Source organism: Passer domesticus, chromosome 6 (genome assembly GCF_036417665.1).
Source record: "Passer domesticus isolate bPasDom1 chromosome 6, bPasDom1.hap1, whole genome shotgun sequence".
In the NCBI taxonomy this organism is placed as follows: domain Eukaryota; kingdom Metazoa; phylum Chordata; class Aves; order Passeriformes; family Passeridae; genus Passer; species Passer domesticus.
Window position 1 is genome coordinate 21,403,933 of NC_087479.1, and position 20,577 is coordinate 21,424,509.

At 40.1% G+C, this 20,577-nt stretch overlaps 1 protein-coding gene across 8 annotated transcripts in view; it reads right to left on the reverse strand.

Moving 5' to 3' along the window:
- NRXN3 (neurexin 3) overlaps positions 1-20,577 on the reverse strand; it is a 962,727-nt gene that overhangs the window by 614,710 nt on the left and 327,440 nt on the right. For 5 of the 8 annotated variants that reach the window (XM_064423706.1, XM_064423712.1, XM_064423707.1 and 2 more), the window contains 2 exons: positions 15,364-15,567; positions 7,797-7,823 (listed from right to left, as the gene is read on the reverse strand). In XM_064423706.1, the coding sequence (XP_064279776.1) occupies positions 7,797-7,823; positions 15,364-15,567 (231 nt within the window). The remainder of the gene's footprint in view (positions 1-7,796; positions 7,824-15,363; positions 15,568-20,577) is intronic. The other 3 variants (XM_064423713.1, XM_064423714.1, XM_064423705.1) reach the window with 1 other exon arrangement.

The window sequence follows — 20,577 nt, forward strand, 5'->3', positions numbered from 1 at the left end:
CAGCCTGACATCTTGATCCTGGAAACATCTTTCATACTCCCACACAGCTCCCTGGTGCTACCTCTCATGCACCAAGTTTGCTCAAACTTAGTGCCTTGTGTAAAAAAAAAAGAAAATAAGTGAAATGAAAAAAGAAATTACCAAATACTTGATGGCTGGACACCATAAATGACATTGTTTCAGTCTACCTTTAGCCATCTATTTCACTGTATGGCAGCAAAAGCACTGCCTTTTTAAGTTCTATATCAAAATGTTCACAAGCTTTCAAGAGTATGTTCTCTTCCTGAGTGTACTGGTTCTGGCTGAGTGGGAGTTAATTTTCTTCAGAGCAACACACATGGTGCCATGTTTTGGATTTGAAAGTAAAACAGTGTTGATAATACACAGACAGGCAGAGAGTGACAGAGCAGCTATGTGCTTCTTAACCACCTACAGGGGTTAAACCAAAACACTGAGGAAAGTGCAAGTGATGACAGCTGATCTGAAAAGAACACAAATCAATTTATACAAGGAAAGTGGCCAAAATAACAAATTGAGGTGCTTACATGGTTTTCTATCAAAGCCTTTTATTTTTTCCCCAGGCATCCTGGCTGAGATCCTGCAAATATTGCAATAGAAAAGGAAAAAAGGAAACAAGACTGTTTTCCCCAGACATGACAAAGGAAGACGATATTATAACTGGTGAATAAGAGAGAAATATGCTGACCACAATTAGTTAATTCAATGTATCATTAAATAAAACCCAGCATCACAAGCCTTCTTCCTCAGTTACTCCAAGTTTCACCAACAGTATCTTTCTCCTCTAAAAATAAAATAAAAATAAATACATTTTTTTAAAAACCTACCTCAAACTTTTCATATTTTATAATCTTTTTTATAGCATCCAGGATCCCAATACTTAACTAGCATTTCTAACATAAGTAATGGGTATCTATCTTTGTGATTGACAGGATGATTAATATAATTTGTTTTGACCTTCAAAACGGTTCTCTTTTTTAGTTATAATCCCACAGAAGGGGTGAGAGGCTAAAGGAATTGAAAATCATATATATATAAATGTACAACAAACAATCTTTTCAAAAGTCAAAAGGAATCAAGAAAAGCTGCTGGGGTAGGAATGATAGCCAGTAAACCAGAAGAGCTGTTTTCCAAAAGTGGGTCATTGATTCCTCACAGATGACTGCTGAGTTTCCAAGGTTAGTTTTCTTTCTTGTTAGGTCTCACCACAGCAATTTAGGTAAAATAACACAGAACACATTCTGGCAAGCTCTGCTTTCATCATTGCCATCCCTCCATACTGATGACCTGTCTCTCCCTGCATACTGGAACTGAAGACTCAGAACTGACACTCTCAAAGGGAAAGTATTAGCTGGAAGATGAAGACTGACTGCTGTTAATTAACAGCTAGGCCTAGCTGAATTCTAGCAAACATGGACCTGTGTTTGTAGCCTACATCTGTGGCCCCTGATGAAATATTCTGGGATTCAGGGACCTTGTGACAGAGCAAACCAGAGTTCATGATTGCTCAAATCAATTATGCCACAGCAAAACCTCAGTCTTCATGGCACTGTCTGGATGAGAAGGATTAGAGACATTGTGAAAAGCCTGTGCTCTTAAACCCAATGTTCTGCCTCCAATAATGGCAATCACTAGTACCTCTTGAGCAGTTACTCCTTATCCAGTATCCACTGATCCTTAAAGCTCACTGATTTGGCCTTAAATTTACAGAACAGGTGGCACCCAACATAGCAAGCAGTGCTTGTGCTGATTGATTTTTGTCTTTTTCTTTATAACTATTTAAAGCCTCATTAGAGATGCTCTGAGTTGTTCGCAAACAGAATTAATAATATATAAAATACTCACTTCTTTCAGTTTTGTGCCAATGTTCTTGGAGTTAAAAAAAAAAAAAGTGAATGTCCTGACAACTAATTACACACCGTAATCTACAGAAGACATATTGTCTAGACATCCTTGAAGTGGAGCAGTTTGTCATATGTGCTTTACGTTTTCTCTCATCCAGATGGAAGATGTCCATGTGGAACCCAGCCTAAAAAGGGACTTATCCTCTCCACTGCAACTGATAATTGCATGGATTCGGCTGCTATCTTTGCAAAACAAGCTCAGAAGCACCACTACTTCACTTTGTAGGGGTACCAAACAACCTCTGAGTTGGAAAATGCATCCTGGTTGGGGTTAAGGACAGGGTTAATTTTTTGCAGCAGCCATGAGAGTGGGGAGCCTAGAGCTGTGTGAGCATGGCCAGGGTCCTAATATTATTCAGCACCATTTCATGTCATTGCCAGGGCAGGGAAAGGGACCCTCTTTCTCTCCCTTTTGGGAAGAAAGAAAATTCCCTTCTGGTCATGGGGAAAGCGTGGTAGGTGGAGGGTCTGCCTGCCATTGTTTTCATTGTCCCAGGCTTGGTGGGCATTTTGCATGTAAATCACCCTTTCTTTGTACATTTGTCATTATTGGTATTGTTGCTATTCATTTTCTTATCTCATGGATGATTCCAATAAATGGTTCTTAACTCATCTCTGCTTTTGTCTCCCACTGAAGGGTGGGGGGTGCAGCTCATGGTTTTCTTTTCAGTGGGAGTACTAAATTGAAGAATGCCATTCCTAAACTACATTAAGTCAAGAGGGTGTTTTTGCCACTGGAGACATGGAATGGGCTTGAATCAAGACAGTCTGAGACAAAAGAGGTCATTTTGTAGTAGCTGCCACAGGGAAGTGGAATTTGTTGCATTATGAAATAAAGCTCATCTCCACATCCATAAAGGAGCTCAGAGAGACAACAACAAGAGGGGGAGTACACATATAATATCTTCCTGGGTTATATCCAGGCCATCAGCCCACCACAAGCCCAGAGGAGCATGGAGCACAGCATGAGGTGGGAGCATATATCACAGACTGCTGAGCAATGAAAACCTTTCCAGGTCTCTCCCAGGGCTGTTCCAGCAGAGCCACTGGTTCCAGTGTCCAAACATGACACTCATCACTATATGATAGCTGGACCAGCTCTTGATATCACATTTTGGATTAAGAGGATTGCTGCATAGAGTGGGACATATGTGACACTGGGGAAAAGCAGTTTGGGGTCAGACAGACTTACTATGGGATGTTTAGGGGAGAAACCAAAGGCACAAAAAGAGAGAAGTTTAGGTGATTTTGGGAAGAGCAAGAGTGGGAAAATAAATATAGGGGTAAGGGTATAAAAAGGGCTGGGCATGTAAATAGTTGCTGATCAGTATTTCTATCTGATCAGTGCAGCCTGTCCTGTCTTTGTCTTTCCTGGGTGAGTGCAGGAGTGTGTATGGAGCTATGAGTGCTGCAACTGGAGTCAGACCATGGGGTCAACAGGCCCAGATGTTCATGGTGCCAGAGACTGGAAAGAATGCTGGTCAGTGAGCAAGCGTGCACTCTGACAATGGGCCTGCCAAGAAAACATCTTCAGCTGGCTACAAATAGAGCCTGGGAGCAAACAGTGGCAGCAGCCTCACTTTTCTTGGGCTGTTGGATCTAGCAGGGCAGGTTCTCCTCTAACAGATCTCTTATCTTGCCATCTGACAAATATCTGGGAGGACTGTTTTTGATTCCCTGACAGAAGAAGTCTTCCAAAGACAGGCTTGCTCCCTTTTTTCCTCCTCCACTGTGGTGCAGCAGCAGCACAAAGCCAGACCAGCATCACAAGTGTGAGACTGCTCAAAGGTGAAATCATTCTCAGCTGGGCTGTGCAGATGCTACAGACAGACACCAGCTTTGCTTTCACCACTACAATATGACATACTATCGACTTGACACTTTTCAGGCTGCATAAGTATTAATTTCTTCCTGATTATGTTTAAATGGAGCTAGGAGATACTACAGTCACAAATATGATGTGTGTGTTTAATCATACTGCTTCACTTTCAAAAGAATGTTTTCTTGTTAGAGTACTATTAAGATTTTATTAAAATGACAGCAATATAACTAGGAATCGGATAAGTGCACTTGGTTTTACAATATTTTGATTAGAGTTAGCACAGCTTTCTATTTACTTATGATGATACAGAAAAAAAGAGAACTTTAAACCTCTTCTATAAAGTTACACATCACAGATTCATATTTTATGTTGTTACAGTGGCACTTAATAAAATGAATCACTAACACTGCATTGAATAAGGCACTAAATACAGTAAGCACAGCAACTGAAATAGGAGAACCAAACATATTCTAGATGTCATGATTGTCAAAAATTATTGGATTTCAAACAAAATGTTAAATGTCAGACCTCACAGAGACACAGAATCAACTGTGCAGTAGTGATTAGACTGATTTTTTTACCCCCTTCCATTTATGATTTTAGCAGCAGGTAAGAGAAGAAGATATGGAAGTTTTGAGGCATTAAAAGTGACATGAAAATAGATGATGTCTTGTCTGGAAGCTTTAGTGAGAAGAAAAGGCCTTATTATGAAATAACAAGCAATAAGAGAGAAGTGTTCACTGTCCCAAGGAGCTACTTTTGGCAGATTTCTCACAGAATTAGTGTCAAAGTACGTGACTGAATAATGACACACCACATAAAAGGCTTGTGAGGAGAAAGAACTAGACCAAGAGTACTATCCAAAAAAGAATACTGAGTGAGAACACCTCCAAAATCTAACAAATCTGTAACACACACAGCTCTGCCCTCCAAACTTAATACTGAGTACAATGCTAAAAAGTTTCCACATTTAATGTGATATGAAGTGGGGTCACTGAATATGGAATAATGAAATTAAGGACTAAATACCTTTGAAAAAATGAAGAAAAATCAAGCACCAGATGTGACAAACTATAAAACTATCACAACTTGAACTTTCTTCAAAGTGAACAACACATTTCAATAAACAGTTTACAGGAAAGAGACCATTTTCTTAGGAAATCTTATAAAAAGAAAATCCATAAAGGCAAAAATCCAAGAGAGTTATATTTATATACCTATTCTCCTCATGAATCCAACCAACAAAATTGTGCTATCCATTATGTCTGCATGTTGAGAAATCATTCAATGCAGTTTATTCACACAGTTTATTTGGAGATCCTGGTCCTGCTTTTGGTTGTGCTAATTTCGCGCTCAGGGAAAAAGAGAGTTACTATGCTGCTCCATACGTATGAGCAAAAGCATTGTTGGGTCTTCTAAATGTGCAGAAACAGAAAAGCTCAGTTTAGGTATCTTCAAGAGTGAAAAGAAAGGATGAGATGAGTATTAAAATAAGTACAGAGACAGTGAAAAACTGAAGTACAACAATTATGAAACACAAAGAGAAGTTAAGATGAAACTATAGAAAACAATATTTTGCATCAGATATACAATAGCTCAAAGATACGTAAGAGAAAAGCCCTCAATCTTTCCAATGAAAATTAAGAGCAAGTGTAAATGCTTACCTGGGACAATATGCAAGACTCCTCTCAAATAGCATGAGCTTCAATGCTTGAAAGAGTGGGCTCTTAAACTACATGTTCCACAAACAAAAAAATACAGCTCTGTTTACCTTTAAAACCATGCACTGGGTCCTTTGTATTCAGTTACCAGTGGCGACTGGTTGACCTAGAACTCTTTAACTGCTGGGAAGCCCACTTGTCAAGTTACTTTAAAACACTTCTGCTCTTTTCAACAGACCCTGGCAGACATATCTGTATGTGGATAACTCCCTCTGCACAAGTAAATGTCAGTGTGCCTGCAGGAATGCTTACAGTGATATTGGGTCTGCTTCTGCCTAACCATATTTTATTCATTCAAGGGTACAGTTTTCATCAATCCCCAGCAGGTTCCCTTCTAGGAAACAGGACAGATGACCTGAGTTATTGCAACAGGCAGCAAAAAAAACAAGGTATTGGAGGGACTAAGAGTAGAGATGTTCGTTTTCAGCAAAGCGTCATAAAAAATAAATTAGGAAGATCCAATGTGTTTTAAATAAAGAAATAAATCTAAACCTTCAGGGGAAGACTGTATTTAAAAATGCAACAGGCTCAACTATTAAAAATGCATGGTAGCAAAATGATTCAAGATGTTTTGATGCTTATGGGAAAACTAACAAAACCATGAAATTCTGTCTTTCCACTGCTTTCATTAGATGATTCTCTTCTTTTTCCTCTCTTTTTTTCTTGTATTTTTTTAATATTTCTTCCAATTAGTGCTAGCTTTTTATTTGCATAAAAAACAGATGATTGCTACTTGCTACTAAAGCTGATTTCCACCTGAAGATAGTCTTCCATAGCTAAGCCTTTAACAGGAAGCTGTCATCAAAAGTTGATGTTGACAACATCAGATTGTTGTCCAGTACCAGAGGAAATAGATCCTCAGATGACAAACATAAAGAAGAACTATGGGGCAAGTGTTTTGATGGAGTTACAGATGGCTTAGCAGCAAGAGCATATGAGCTCTTATGAAGCAAAAGATCCTATTTTTATGTAAATGTCCTCACCGCTGCTGTGTAAAATCTAGCAATCTCAGCTACCACATTCAAGACACTTTTTCCTATTGCACATTTTATCTTGAAATTTAGTGTGAAAACTTCGAAGAGCAAAAGGAATTCAATAAGACCTTTCAAGATTTGAGTCATACACTGACTAATCCCACTTGTAGCAGTTTAATCCCATACAATAACTAAGTACCATGCAGCTGCTTGTTTATACCCCTCCTCCCATCAGTGGGATGAGGAGGAAAATCAAAAAAAGGTAAAACATGGGTTGAGATAACAATTTAATAGTTGAAATAAAGTAAATTATCATGAACAAGCTTCTATGGCATATCAGGGCTCCTCTTCAGCTAGGGGAGCTCCCCAGTTCCAGTGGCTCCCAGGAACCACTTCCCAAGTTCACAAAATGAATTTCGTGCAAAGTAGGGTCTCAATCAGCTGGCATTTGCCCTTCATAAATACTTCTACATAAAATCTAATGCAGAGGACCTGCCCATTCAGGAATCTGGTAACAAGATAAGACAAGCCTCAAAGCACACTTGAGAGCTAAACAGCTCCAGTGTTTGGGGAGTGCTTTTTACTTTGAGGCCAACACCAAGTTTGATCAGCTCTTTGAAGTGGAACAGAAAAGATTTGGCTTGCTCAGTCAGTCTAGAACTGAATATGATCTTTTACTATTATTTTTCACAGAAATTTTATAATCCTTCCTCCCTACTGCTACATACTGAAAGGAATTTTAGGTGACCCAGAGGTTCAGATGGAATTTCATACAGAAATCTAAGAATGGCAAATGCCATACATATATATATAGTATATATAACATACTTTAAATGTAAAATCTACTTTTTCTTTATTCTATACCTAAATAAAAATAAATAGCTTTGAATAAATATCATTTTGAGCTGTCACCATTCTGTCAGAAAGCAAGAGTTTGAAGGTTCTTTTCTTTGCTTTTAAATAGTGCTTTTTGTAGTGGAGAAGTGCATACAATACCTGTTGTGATTCTTATGTGGTTCCTTAAAAGTTTTCATAAAGACAATAGGTTACCAGTGAAATATAGTATCAGCTCATCAGGTTCCTGAGGTGCTCTTCTGCAAAGCTATGAAATAACAGTTCATCTCCTCCTTGCAGAAACCTAATACAAAATTTTCCACATACAATCACCTTAAAGTCTTCCCTCCTCCATCTCCAGCTTTATATCCCACCCAAACTATTCAATTTCAGAAGATTTTTTTAAAGAAAAGAAAAAAAAAGAAAAAAAGAAAATAAAAACAGCTTATAAAACAGCAAAGAAAATAAAGTTATTTTAATATATATAGAAAGAGAACAAAATGAAACTTGAGGGAAAACTTACTGGCGTTACAGTTTATCCTGATACAGTCTAGATGGGGAAAAATAAATGAAAGATGAAATTGCATCCTTCAAGGTAACAGCTGCAGACATCCAAAAACAATCAGTCCACCCTTCCGGGGACAGACACACGCAAAGAGATGTGGCCATTTTATACTTATACACAGCCTATACAAGTTCAGGAGTGGGTGTATATGTACAGTATATTCTATGTAAATATCTGTTACATACATATATATATACACATATATATACATATATGTATAGAGAAATATACCAATATACATACATAGCCACATGTTGATACAGAAAGTTCTTTTCTTTTTATAGAAATCTACAAATCTAAGAGAATCTTCCACTCCAGACAATGAACTGATATGAATTACAATTAAAAAAATTATAATTAAGGCATAAAAATCTCCCTCGAGACACAAGTCATACTCAAGTGTCATTTTGCTTTTCAGAGACCTTTAGCATTTTGTCTAAGAAGCTTGAAGCTCAAAGTGAACCTTTAGACTTGGTTTCTTTTAAATTAATTTGTATTGTTATTGCATAAATACACCATCTGTCAACAGAGAATACCTGTAAAATCAGCCTATGAGATATTTTGGTGCAATATTTAACCCTTTCCAGCTCTCCCAAAGACAGAACCTCTTCTAATTCCCCCAAAGCCAGCCCAAAACACTCTTGAATATGTGCACAGACACATTGGACACTGTCTGTTCAGGCGAGGAAAGGGTTAACATACTGCCCAGTCTTGTCCTATCATAAAATGGCCACTTGCAAACAGCTAACCGCACGAACGCCCAGCCCAGATTTCAGCTAGGTCTGGAGGTTGGGATTACTTTTCTGGGGGCTTGGCAGGGAGAATGGGGAAGTGTTTCAAAGGTCCCCAGACCTGCCAGTTGCTCAGAGCCCAACCTCATCTTGCTGCCTGAACGCTGAGGCTGAACGGAGTGTTTGTAACGTTCAGGCACAAGATGAAACGGGCAGTGAAGTGGCAGATCTGGGAACCTTTGCTGCCCTGCTTTATTCAGAGGTCACAGGCAAGGGAGGGACAAAGAGAGGTACAAGGAGAGAAAAAATAGTTATGCTTGTGGAATCTAATACATGGTAACGGAGGAGTCTCCACAAAGAAAGCAAATTGAGGTAGGAGAGCCTGAGCCAGAGGGCATCTGAGCATTGCTTCTCTCTTTTAACACACTAATGCTCAGCATATCTCAGAGTGTGATCCATAAGAGGATCTTTCATTTATAAATGCCTATTTATAGCCTTGTGAATATCCACTGCTTTGGTGTCTAACATGGGTGAGAGCTTCCATATTTGTGCTATTACATATCTTGGGCTGTACTGGCCTTCTCGCAGGAAATCATGGCCATGAGTAATAGCACCGTGCAGTGGACACGTTGTCTGGATAACTAGAGCTTTGATCAGCAGGAATGCTTGTATTTATTACAGAGATATGGCCCAGCAAGGGAGATTATATAGAATGACAGAGAAATATAATGCAGTTTGCTTCTTAACTGGACCAATTTTATGTTTGCTCAGACAGATGTAGGAAAATTATTTCAGCAGCTAAACTCAGTTCTTAAAAAATGAAGGAGGGGAAAGAACAAGATTCTATAAATAATGAGTTGTAATGAGCAGGGACATACCAATCATAAGTAACATAGCCAGAGAGAGTCTGTTTTCAAGCAGAACTTCTCCTGAGAAAATCTGGGTTTGGTTTTGTGCGATTAGGTTTGTCATGTGTCGTCAACCGCAACAGAAAAGTGGGAGCAAACAGCCCTGGAGCAACTGCTACGATCACCATACAGTGGTGGCTATATCCCTTAGAGGAGCTGGGTGGGGTAAAGGGAGCTCTGAAGTACATGCAGGGGAACTTCCCTCTCTGACCTGATGGAGCGTGACAGCAAGACAGACACCCAAGTCTCACCACAGGCAAGTGAGTTCAAGGGAGTTGCTATAGCTGGAACATGGGAATTTCTTACAGACTAAAGAGCAAGTGTGCTGGAAAGGGAAATATACATGGCTGGTCCTCAGCAACATTCATCAAAGAGACTAAAATCACTCTTGAGCTATTGATGTCCGCAGAGTTTTGTTTTGGTTTTTTTCAGTGATACCACAATAACTATTTGTCATAGGGCTTGCCCAAACCTACTCCAGATGAAAGGATAGATGTTTTAAACAGAAAACCAGTGTAGCCCCTACCTTGGCTGCAAGATTCCTATTTCAAAGGATGAGAGTCCAAGCCACTGAGAGGGCTGCCTTAACATGGCACTACTGCATCTCCAGACTGTGAGCACAGTCTGCAATGCCATGCAATTGGGAGCCAGACAGAAACAGCCAGGTACACTCCAAAAGAAGCAGCTCCCCATACAACTTTCATCTAACTGGGTCAGTGTGGATCCTGCAGGGCAGCTAAGAGAAGGTATCTGCTTACACTGTTATCCCAGCACCACCATAGCATCCACACTACAATCAAAGAATGTGCATAGGGTTTTTATGTTGTCTTAATTTTGAGCCTTGCCCAAAGCAGTCTGAAAATTTTCCTACCAGTAAGACCTGAAGTTGTTCTCTCCCTCTTAAATGAGTTTTTGAAAAGGAAGAAAACACTTATGTTCCTCTAAACTAGTAAAACAGCACAAATCCAAAGCAGAGATTTTTTCACGGTAGTGAGGGTGCAGGTGTAGTGTGGTCTTTGTGCTCAGATCAGCAGCATCCAGCTAATTCAAGAATAATTTTAAAACTTCTTGGGATTCCTCCTGCACAGTACCAGGGCAGTAAGACTTCTGGTAATCATCTGGGGCACTCAGCCCTGTTATCAGCATTTACTTCTGAGATAAGTTTTGGAGATGAGTATGCCTGAACAGCTGTAAATCCAGTCAGCTGCCAGTTCAGCAATTGGATGAGGAATGTGGTGGGTAGTAAGGAAGTGAAAATAGAGTCTCTTACTGCAAGGGGAGCAGAATTAGCTGGCCAGACCTCCCGCAGTTACTTTCTTTTCATTAATTGTCTAATGTACACCAGAAGTTCCTTTCTTAGTGCTCAGATGAAAAGTTTTCCAGAGCATATCACCTGGAAAATGGGCCAAAGACACTTTCCTTCAAAAAGGTTAAATAACTCGACTGGAGTTAGCTGACACAAGGGATCCATTGTTTGAATGGAGGCATCTTTAGCAGCAAACAGAGATCTACTATTTAGGCCTGTGTTTCTTACCATTTTTATATTTTTGTCTGAAAATATTAATATTTATTTGATGCTGCTAAGGCTTCAGGCTGTTTAATCCTTGACTAAAGAAAGTTACCTTTGCCATGTGAGGACAAAATGTTTTTTCCTTTGAATGAGCAGCCATATGTGGTTGTGGAAGAGTACTTTAGGGAAAGTATAGGACAAAAAAGATAATCAGGGCCCAACTTTTTCTAAGTTCACTCTGAGTTATTTCCTATGGGAAAACCAGGTAAAGTCCTGTGCACGCTTTCCCTACATTATATTGAGGTTCCTTGCCTATCTCTCACTTGCACTATTTTTACATAGAAATGACAAAAGAAACTTTCCCTTTTGGATGGGCAAGCGTGGCTCTGACACCCTTCAGGATTTATCTTAGGAAAAGGTAGGTGAGAGTGATGATTACACCTCCTTAAATAGGAGGAGGCATGAAATATTATCCTAGTCACCAGTGACCTGAAGATACACCAGGAAGAAAAAACTTGAAATAGTCTTTAATGAAAGTCAGTATAACATTATAACCCTGCCACTTATAAATGGGAAGAAGAATGTGATCGTGGATCTCCCTATCAGACCAGCCATTTCTTTCCCTTTCTGCACATCATCTCAGTATCAAAAATTATTCCCAAGCATGTTCCAAGCTATGATTTGCCTAATATCTCTCTCTCTCTCTCCCCCCTTCCACTCCAGACCCATTTCTTCAAAATCCTGCTCAACAGAGATATGTATCACATTTGGATTTCTATTCTTCACACAACAAAAACTCAAACTACTGAGTCAACTCATGTTGGCTACTGTCAACATGAAAATTTGCAGTGCCTCAGGCACCCACACTGAAAAGTTCTGAAGCAACTTCCTCACCCTCTTCCTCAGAGAATCATTCATTACTGCTCTGCCTTTCCCTCCCATGTTCCAGAGCAAGCCCCCAGCTGCCCATGCCCACCATATCTCTCTGCCCTGACTGGTTTGGACCCTGGTTTTGAGGGGTGAGAGGGATATGCCAGCCCCTGCAGGCTGCTCCGTATGCTCTGTTCTCAGGGCTGTTTGCCGTGCGGGCCGCAGGCTTCAGGCCTTTGAAGGGTCGAATACCATCTTTTGATTTACCATGGCTGATGGGGTGTGGGAAAGCTTTACAACTGAAACACACAGAAGAGTCAAAAAAAAAAAAAGGAAAAGAAAAAGAAAGAAAAAAAAAGAAAAGAAAACGTAGGAAGGACCTTAATAAAGACACAAATGATAATAAGTAATCAAATGGAATAGACCACAGAAGAGAAGAAAGACAGCTCTTAGTAATAGTATTAAATGACATAAGAAAAGCACAATTAAACAATGCACCCCTCAAAACAGTCCTTTTTTACACACATCTATTATGGGTTAGATGCTCAGGGGATACCAACAGTCAGCACCAAGCATACTCAGATCTTCAGAGTTGGTGTTGGTGACTCTTTCTCACTGGTAAGGAGATTTTGGCAAGGTCAGGTAAAGATTTAGTTGTTGTTTGTGACATTTAGGCTATGAGCAGTCTCCATACAGAGTTACTGTGACTTAAAGTAAACAACTGGAAATTAATGGCTCTGGTAAGGTGATTCTTCCTCAAATTCTGTTCTTCAACAGCAAGGTAACTGCTGTATTGGTAGAAGGAAAGTCCTGTTTCAAGGACATTTTCTGAGTTTTATAAATCTGAATAATGGAGAGGGGAAGCTCAATCTGGGTTCCAAAACTCTAAACTACCCTCTGTTGAGTTAGACATAGGAGAGTGCTGACAGGTTGCCATTGATCCAGCCTACAGTCACTTCAGGAAACATTCAACCTCACAAAAATTTACAGCTGAAAAGCTGGCAAAATGTGGCATACACATGGCTTCAGTTCCTGCTACTACACAGAATCAGCCTTCAGTTTACACAGGGGTTTGTTTAAAGATTTTGTCCCTGCATTAAACTGTCAACAACACATCTTTTCCCAACATGTGTAGACCATCTGTCAGATCTTTAGCCACATCTTTTAGGTGCCAGACAGAGTTGAACAGTCCACCTCTAGGCTAAGTGATGGCATAACAAATCCAGTGAGTGCCAAAAGTGACCAATGCCAATCAGGCTTACAATGTTGACAGGCCCTGAGGGAAAATATCTTCTGCCAACATAATATAATGAAAATTGGAAAGGAAAAAATAAGCTTTAAAAAATAAGTGTATTCAGGATTATAAAAATATACACTCCTCATATCCACTTAGGGTCTAAGTCTAGGAGGCCCGGAACACCCAAAATGAACAATTCCCCTAATTCTCATTCATTTTTTAGAAGATATAACAGAATCAAACAAGTGGTATCTTCCTCAGAAGAAAAAGTGACTTTTTTATGAAGTCTGGCAATTTTCATGCTGTAGTACTTCTCATGTGGGAATAAAGGGTGATAAAAGCAGCCATTACTAAAATACTAGCACATCCCTCATAGGGTGCAAAGAATTCTCCTTTCAACAAGTAGAGGAACTAGGGCTTGAAAAGTAAAAGAACTGGCTCTGGGCTACAAGAGGACACTGTAGAGTTGGGCAGATACTCAGTTGCTCCATTACTTTCTCAACAGAAGCATGCCACTACCAATCGTTCCAAGTGATTAATTTTATTTTCTGAGAAAAAATATAGCTAGCCATAATTTTCAAGAAATTAAATGGGAGAAATATAATTTTATTTTTATTGATTATTGGCAACTAATTAGATCAGAAGAAAATGCAAATACACATAGATACACAAACACTCTGGGGTTTTGTGGAAGATTCTCATTTTAAATGTAAGGAGGCTCAACAGCAGTTTTTTTGAGCTGTTCTCCAGGGAAACCCTGCAAATGTATGAAATTTTCTTTCACTTAGAGTTAATATAGGCAGAGATGGCTATCTTCAGAGTGCTGCCTCTCTTTATTTGAGGAGTTACTGACACAGCTGAGGTTCATCTATCCCATCTGTGCTATAGGCCAGTCTGGACAGCACAGCAAGTGCTCTTATGCAGCTACAGGCTCAATAGAGCTTTATGCTTCTTCAGTCAAGCTAAGCAGAGCAAATATGCAAATATAGGGGTTTTTTTTTGGTTGGTGTTTAGTTTTTATTTACTAGAAGGCAAGAGATTGTATAGACTTTTAGATGCACCTTTCTTTTAAGAAATATGAACTTTTTGATGCATCTTCTTCACTTTCTTACTCAAAAAGTAAATAATAGGGTCTGGGTCACAATTTCAGAGCCAAAAGAAAAACCACTAGATGCAAATTTAAAAAGCAAGCTAGTTCCAGAATACAGCATATTCTACAAACAAAGCTGCTATGTGGTTTGCTCCTGGTAGCCACAGCAGGGCTCTGAAGATGGTGATACTATTAGCTCAGAAAATGTGCAACTTGTTCTAGTGGGCCTTAGAAGTTTAAAAGCTGAGAGAAGTTTTCACAGACCATACACAAAACTTCATGTAAAATAACCTACACATGAAGAGGTATAAGATTATGCACCACTATGTTAGTTTTACCTCTTTGAGGCAGAACCTCTTTCTGTTTATATTCCTGAATTCACATGAAGCAACAAGCTGCATCACTGCAAAGTGAAAGAAAGCTTCAACTCATGTATTTACATTCTTTAAAAATCTGTCATTCTGTAGAATACCTAAAGAATGGCAAGAAAATTAATTGAGACTAATCTAATAACACATTCACTCCCAATTGCTTTTGTATTGTTGTTATTGTTGGACTTGTTTCTAATTGTCTTCTTTAATTATTTTCTGGGAAAGTGTAACTCTAAGGAGACAGAACACAGCCATTTGGGATAGGGGGGATGCACTTTTATTTATGTTAATTTCTTTTTATAAAGACACAACAAAAAAAACCAGCCTTTTTATTAGATATATAAAATATGGCAAGCTGTATCAAACACTGCCAAATTATGCAAAGGGCAGGGGGTTCACAGGATTCTGCTTGCCACCATATACATTTTGCTTCCTTTCCATATTTGTCTTTGACTGTTTTGAGTGATGCTGGATGAATGAGGGATGTAACTGATCAAAAGATGGACCAAGTAGCATGTTTCACACAGAGCTCACCAGTCCCAGAACAAGAAAGGAAACTTAAAAACTTAAAGACTTAAAAACCAACACTGTCCATAACGAAGAACTGACAGCAAATCTTCATGCAGCAATGCAGAAGAGAATTTCTCTCCGCAAGAGAATATAATTATAAAAGTTTCAGCAGTTATTTTAGAAATCAATCCAATCCAATCAAACCAACAGAAAATAAATGAAATCATTTTTTAAAAAAACACTAATCACAAGCCCAAACTAATAGTGAAGAGGGCAGTGGAAGGTGTTTATACGATACCTAAATTGACCATAAGTTTGACCCGGCCTCCATCCAGCTCCAGGCGCAGGGTGTCAGCAGAGTCTCGGGAGGTGGTTGCCATCAACAGCCCGTAAGCACGCTGGGACATGAAACGGAAGGACACATCTTCTGCTTCTGTGTGCATAACCATGGGCATGATGACCTTCATGTACATGCTGCCATCGTAGCTCAAGATAGAGGCCTCTGCAAGGAATCAGCAAACAATTGCAAAAAATGAGAAGTTACACCTCTGAAGAGCCCTCACACCTACCACAGAGCACTGTGCTTACAGAATCCATAGCACTTGCCACAGAAGGGTATGTAACTGGGGAAAAATGCAACACTTAACTGCACCCAGAAACCCTGTGCGGCAAATGTGAGCGGCAAAGAAAAATATGGTGTTCACTGCAACTGGTTACAGCAGTACCCATGGACACATAATTCCCAAGGTCAAGCATATTAGGACAGAGCCCCTTTGTGATTATTATAAGCTAGCAAAGGCTTGGTTTTCCACATCTCCTCCAATGCACTGAAGTCCAGCCTTCCCAGGACTAGCAGTAATGACTAGAGCGACTAGAGTTCTAATTTCTGGTACTCTTGCTGTTGCTTATTTAGACAGGAATTTAATTTCATTGATATCACTTTAAAGACAAACAACTGTATAAAGTGAATTTCCTAATAGCCCTTTTCTAAATCAGATTTGTTCCATTTTTTATTTTCTAGTTTTCCACTACTTACTAACAATCAGTGTTAGTAGAGCTCTGCTGACACAACCAATGCAAATGAAGAAAGGAACAAACCAAACTCCATTGCAAGTGCCATTCAAATGGAGGAAAAGTTAGAAGATAGAGGCACAATGAATGCCAGTAGGAGGGGAAAGAAGTGAAGAAAAGTTATATTTTTCTATCATCTCTGAAAATGTCAAAGAAAATTGGAATTTCAGCTGAGGAAAAGAGTTAAATTTAGCATTCTCTATTTGTTCAGGGTCTTGCCTGCAGAAAGTGATATTCTCCTCTAAGGAGCAGAATTAAAGTCTTGTGTTAGAACTGCAGCAAGCACTACAGCATGGCAATCATTGTTTCTTCACAGAATATGCTCCAAAGCATTTTTATCTGCAAACTTTACTAATCTACATAAATATATTCATACATGAATCAGAGCTTTTCTATTCCCCACAGTCAACCCCTTTCTAGGGCAAAGCTGTATTTGCTCCAAATAGGGCTTCTACCATAAAACAACATATCAAAATCACAGAGTTTAAAAAAAATAGACTGGTTCAGCTCCCTAACATGGAAACATGGATGCATTGCTCTAAAGCTCTCTTACCAGTACCTCATCCAGTTCAGTTGACCTGAAGTTTTCTCAAATGATGAGTGGGATTCTTTCCAGGCACCACTACCCTATTACCCAGCCCATCTAATTTAACCAACTGCAAAACATGTATTTGGAATGCTTGATGTTCTTCTATGAATTTGATGTTCTCCTTATGTTTTCCTTAGTCTCATTTTTCCCAGACAATGAGAGCAGAACTTCCACCAGAAAACAGCAATCTTGGCAGAGCCGAACCTTACATCCTCTCAATGTCTGAATCTCAGATGCTACAGTAGGGTAAATGGATGGGAAACTGAGGAACAGCCCAATGTCCATGCCGTAAAATACCCATAGCAAGCTCCAAAATGGCCAGTAAGAGAACTGTTAATGCAATGCAATAAATATGCAAATGAAGTGATAAATAAATATATACATATTAAGCTGATAAAATGACAGAGAAGACACGTATATGGTTCCAAAACATTTGGTGGGGATCCCTACAGTTGTGTTGGTGCAGCAACACAACGCACTAATAGCTGGTATGCAGCACATCCGCAGTCACAGGACACAAACATATTAAGAAAACTTTTCTAGGAGCATCATTAAGATGAACAACATCCCTACTCATCAGTTTTCTTAGCTGCACTCACCACACACTGTCATGGTCTGTACACAGAAAGCTTTCCACACACACCACCAACTCAGCCATTACATTACACACATCTCTGGTACCAGCTGCCAGTGCTCCCCTGGGGTCCCACATCTTCATTTGGCCAAGAAACAGAGAAGGAAAGAAAGCTTCTTTTTCAAGGTGGAAGAATAGTTTCTTCTTTTCAAAGTGCAATTCTCTTCCCCCTCACGTCTGCACCTCACTTGCCACCCACAGCTGCAAGCTGGAACTAAATGTACTGTATATTATACATACACTCAAAGGCAATGCCTATGTACACACAAACCTTTCTTGCTCTCTTTCCCCTCTCTCTCTGCAGATTGTATTAGAAAATGCAGTCAAGCATGAAATGGCTCTTTTGACGCCCTCAGCTCAGATGTGCCTTGCATGAAACAGTTGCTGGCCCTAGCACATGAATAGCTGAGAGAAGGGGGTTGGAGGCTATCGGGACTGTGAGTGGGAGTAGCTGACACAAGTGTCCCAGCTCTGCTGCTTCCATCTCCACAGTGCCATGCATTAGGTGCTTTGAAAACATGAGCTTTTCTGCAGTGACCAGAACAAACCAAAAGCATGGTAATAATGAGTCTCTTCCCTTCAGTAAGAACTTGCATTCTTCAGCTTTACTGATCCCATTGCCAGACAATTACTGTCCTTAGACTAGAAATCCCAACCCTTACTATTATACTTATGTAAGGAAGAACTGAAGAATACTCAAAATTGCTGAAGATGACATAAAATCTGGACAGCATTCCTGCTGACATCCCATAGTATCCTACAACAGGTATTAATGTCCCTTCTCCAGCCAGTGTGCTACAAACACAATGTGATGAAACCTCATAACAATTAAGCAGATAAAATTAAATATCTAAAAACAGTTGAAACAGGCTCCACACAACCCCAGGAGACAATGTTCTGTTCTTGTGTTTGCCCTATGCACTTGATGTGCTCCAAAAATGATAACATTTAATTCTCACTTTGCAAGCCTTCACAGTCTGGAGTATCTGAGAGCCTTTCAGCACATCTTGCAAGCAGAACATTCCCTCCAGCTATGAAAATACCCCTTCAGAGAAGGGTATTGCCTAGTAGCAGTCTTACAAGGAAAATCTATTTCCTTTTCCTGACAGTCAGTCCTCAAAGCTTGAGAAAAGCATGTTACAGCTGAGCAAAACATACAGCAAATCTGCTCAGGGTTGAATGTAACCTGGCAACAAGTGCATGACCTCAGCCCCCCAGACACCTGTGCTGGCAACTTCTGCCTGAATACAGGCATCCATTCAATTGTCCTCAGCCACCTGCAGCAATGGGACTGCAATGCTTTGTTCAGCACATAAATACAGGCAGCAGCACAGTTATCCAAGTTTAAAATACATGCACATTTCTGCCACCCTTCTACTTTTAGGGTAGCTATTATATTGGATGCATAGGAGCAATACGTAAAATCATGTTTGAGACCCCCACAGATTTGTACAGACAAAAACATTGAGTGGTATTTATTTGTGATCCCAGTGCCAGAAGCTTCATTGCCATTAGCTTGGAGATGGGAAGAGGAAGAAACCAGGTGCTGGTTCAAAATTGCTCTGACATAATGCCAGAAATCTGTGAAAATCAGTGTTATTAGGAGCAATTAGCTTCCCAGTCTTGTGCTCTCAGACCCTGCCAGTTTTAATTTTACACTTAGTATCCAAAGGAGCAATTCATTGCTGCTTCCACACAAGGCTCTGCATAAACCTCCTAGGGAGATGGAACAGGCATATTCTTAGCATACAGACAGAAAATTATTCAAGACCTCTTCATGCTTTTTCTCCTGCTTTCTCCTGTATTAATCTCCATTCCTCACCTCTTTTCTTTCTCCTCTCTTTTAGTTTTTCTGTAGTCTCCTGTTCGTCCCTGTGGTCCTTTTCCTATGCCTCCCAGACTACAATACAGTGTAGTTTCTTACTGAAATTTTCAGAAAGGTAACAGTGCAAAAAGAACTAAGAATATCCATACTTCATGAAAGTTGAAGTCCCCAGTGACAGGAGTTCAGGGCACAGGACATTTTTGCCAGCTAAATTTGCAAGACCAAAACACTTAGACCAATGATTTCCACAGTCTTGCGAATTCAAATATCCCTGAAATGCCTAAGCTTTGTATTCACAAACCAAACTCTCTCCTGCAGGCATTGATTGCACAGCTCACCTCCTGCCCTCACATATCCACTAGCAGATACATGGCACCACATAAAAAATAGATTTTCTGAAAACCAAAATTACACTTTAAAACAAAACAAATTTTTTTTAAAAGGAGCAATAAATCCTCTTTCCTGTCTGAGTGGATTCCATACAGATGAGTTTCAACAAAAGAAGCCTGACAAGTAATTTGGGAAGCCCAAATGTAATCATTCAGACTAAATCTGATGACAACCCAGGAGAAAATGCTCCTGTTTTGGTGGAAAAGATATGATGGGAACTTTAAGTGCTCACAAGCGGTTAGGACCTTGCACATGATCCAGCAGGATGGGTGCCAGAAGCTGTCGAGTTCCCTGTGCCAGTGCCTTGCTGCCCAGGGCTGTCCCACACACACAGGAAGGCGAGAGGGACAGATGTGCAAATGGGGGCCAGGTCCAACCAAGAGCCAGGAAACCTCATGGTGAGGCCAGCAAGTCAATCTGCTGGCCAGGGTTCAGGGTGCCTGCCAGGCAGGGCCACAGTGACAGGGCTGGACAAGGGCCTGGCTGGGCACACCCAGGGCCAGCACACTGTGGGACCTGGGGACCAGCCCTGCCACAGCATCACCGGGTGGGGCTGATGGCCAGGGGGGCTGCCATGGGGTCCTGGGCTGTGAGCAGGGTGAGGGTACCTGGTGGTCCTGTGCTCTGAGACTGCTTCTCATTGACCCATAAGAAAAGTCCATGTGCTAAAGGTGCTGTGACACCTTCCGCAGTAAACTGAGTTTCCCCTGCATGTCTCCCATCTCACTGTCAATGTACTTCATCTTAAACTTACCCACCAAACAGGAAAGAGCAATTTGAAGGGATGCAAATGTAATTCACTAGCATTGAGAGGGACAATAACAGAGAACACAAAACCATCTTTAAAAACCTGTCTAAATTGAAGCACTACATTAGAAATAAAAATGGGATTTATTAGTCTAGCAAAATACCATGCAAACAACAAATATCACTAATAAGCCACTGATAGGGTTTACTGTGCTAGTAAGAACAAAGCTATTCTGCTTTAGAGATTTCAAACTGC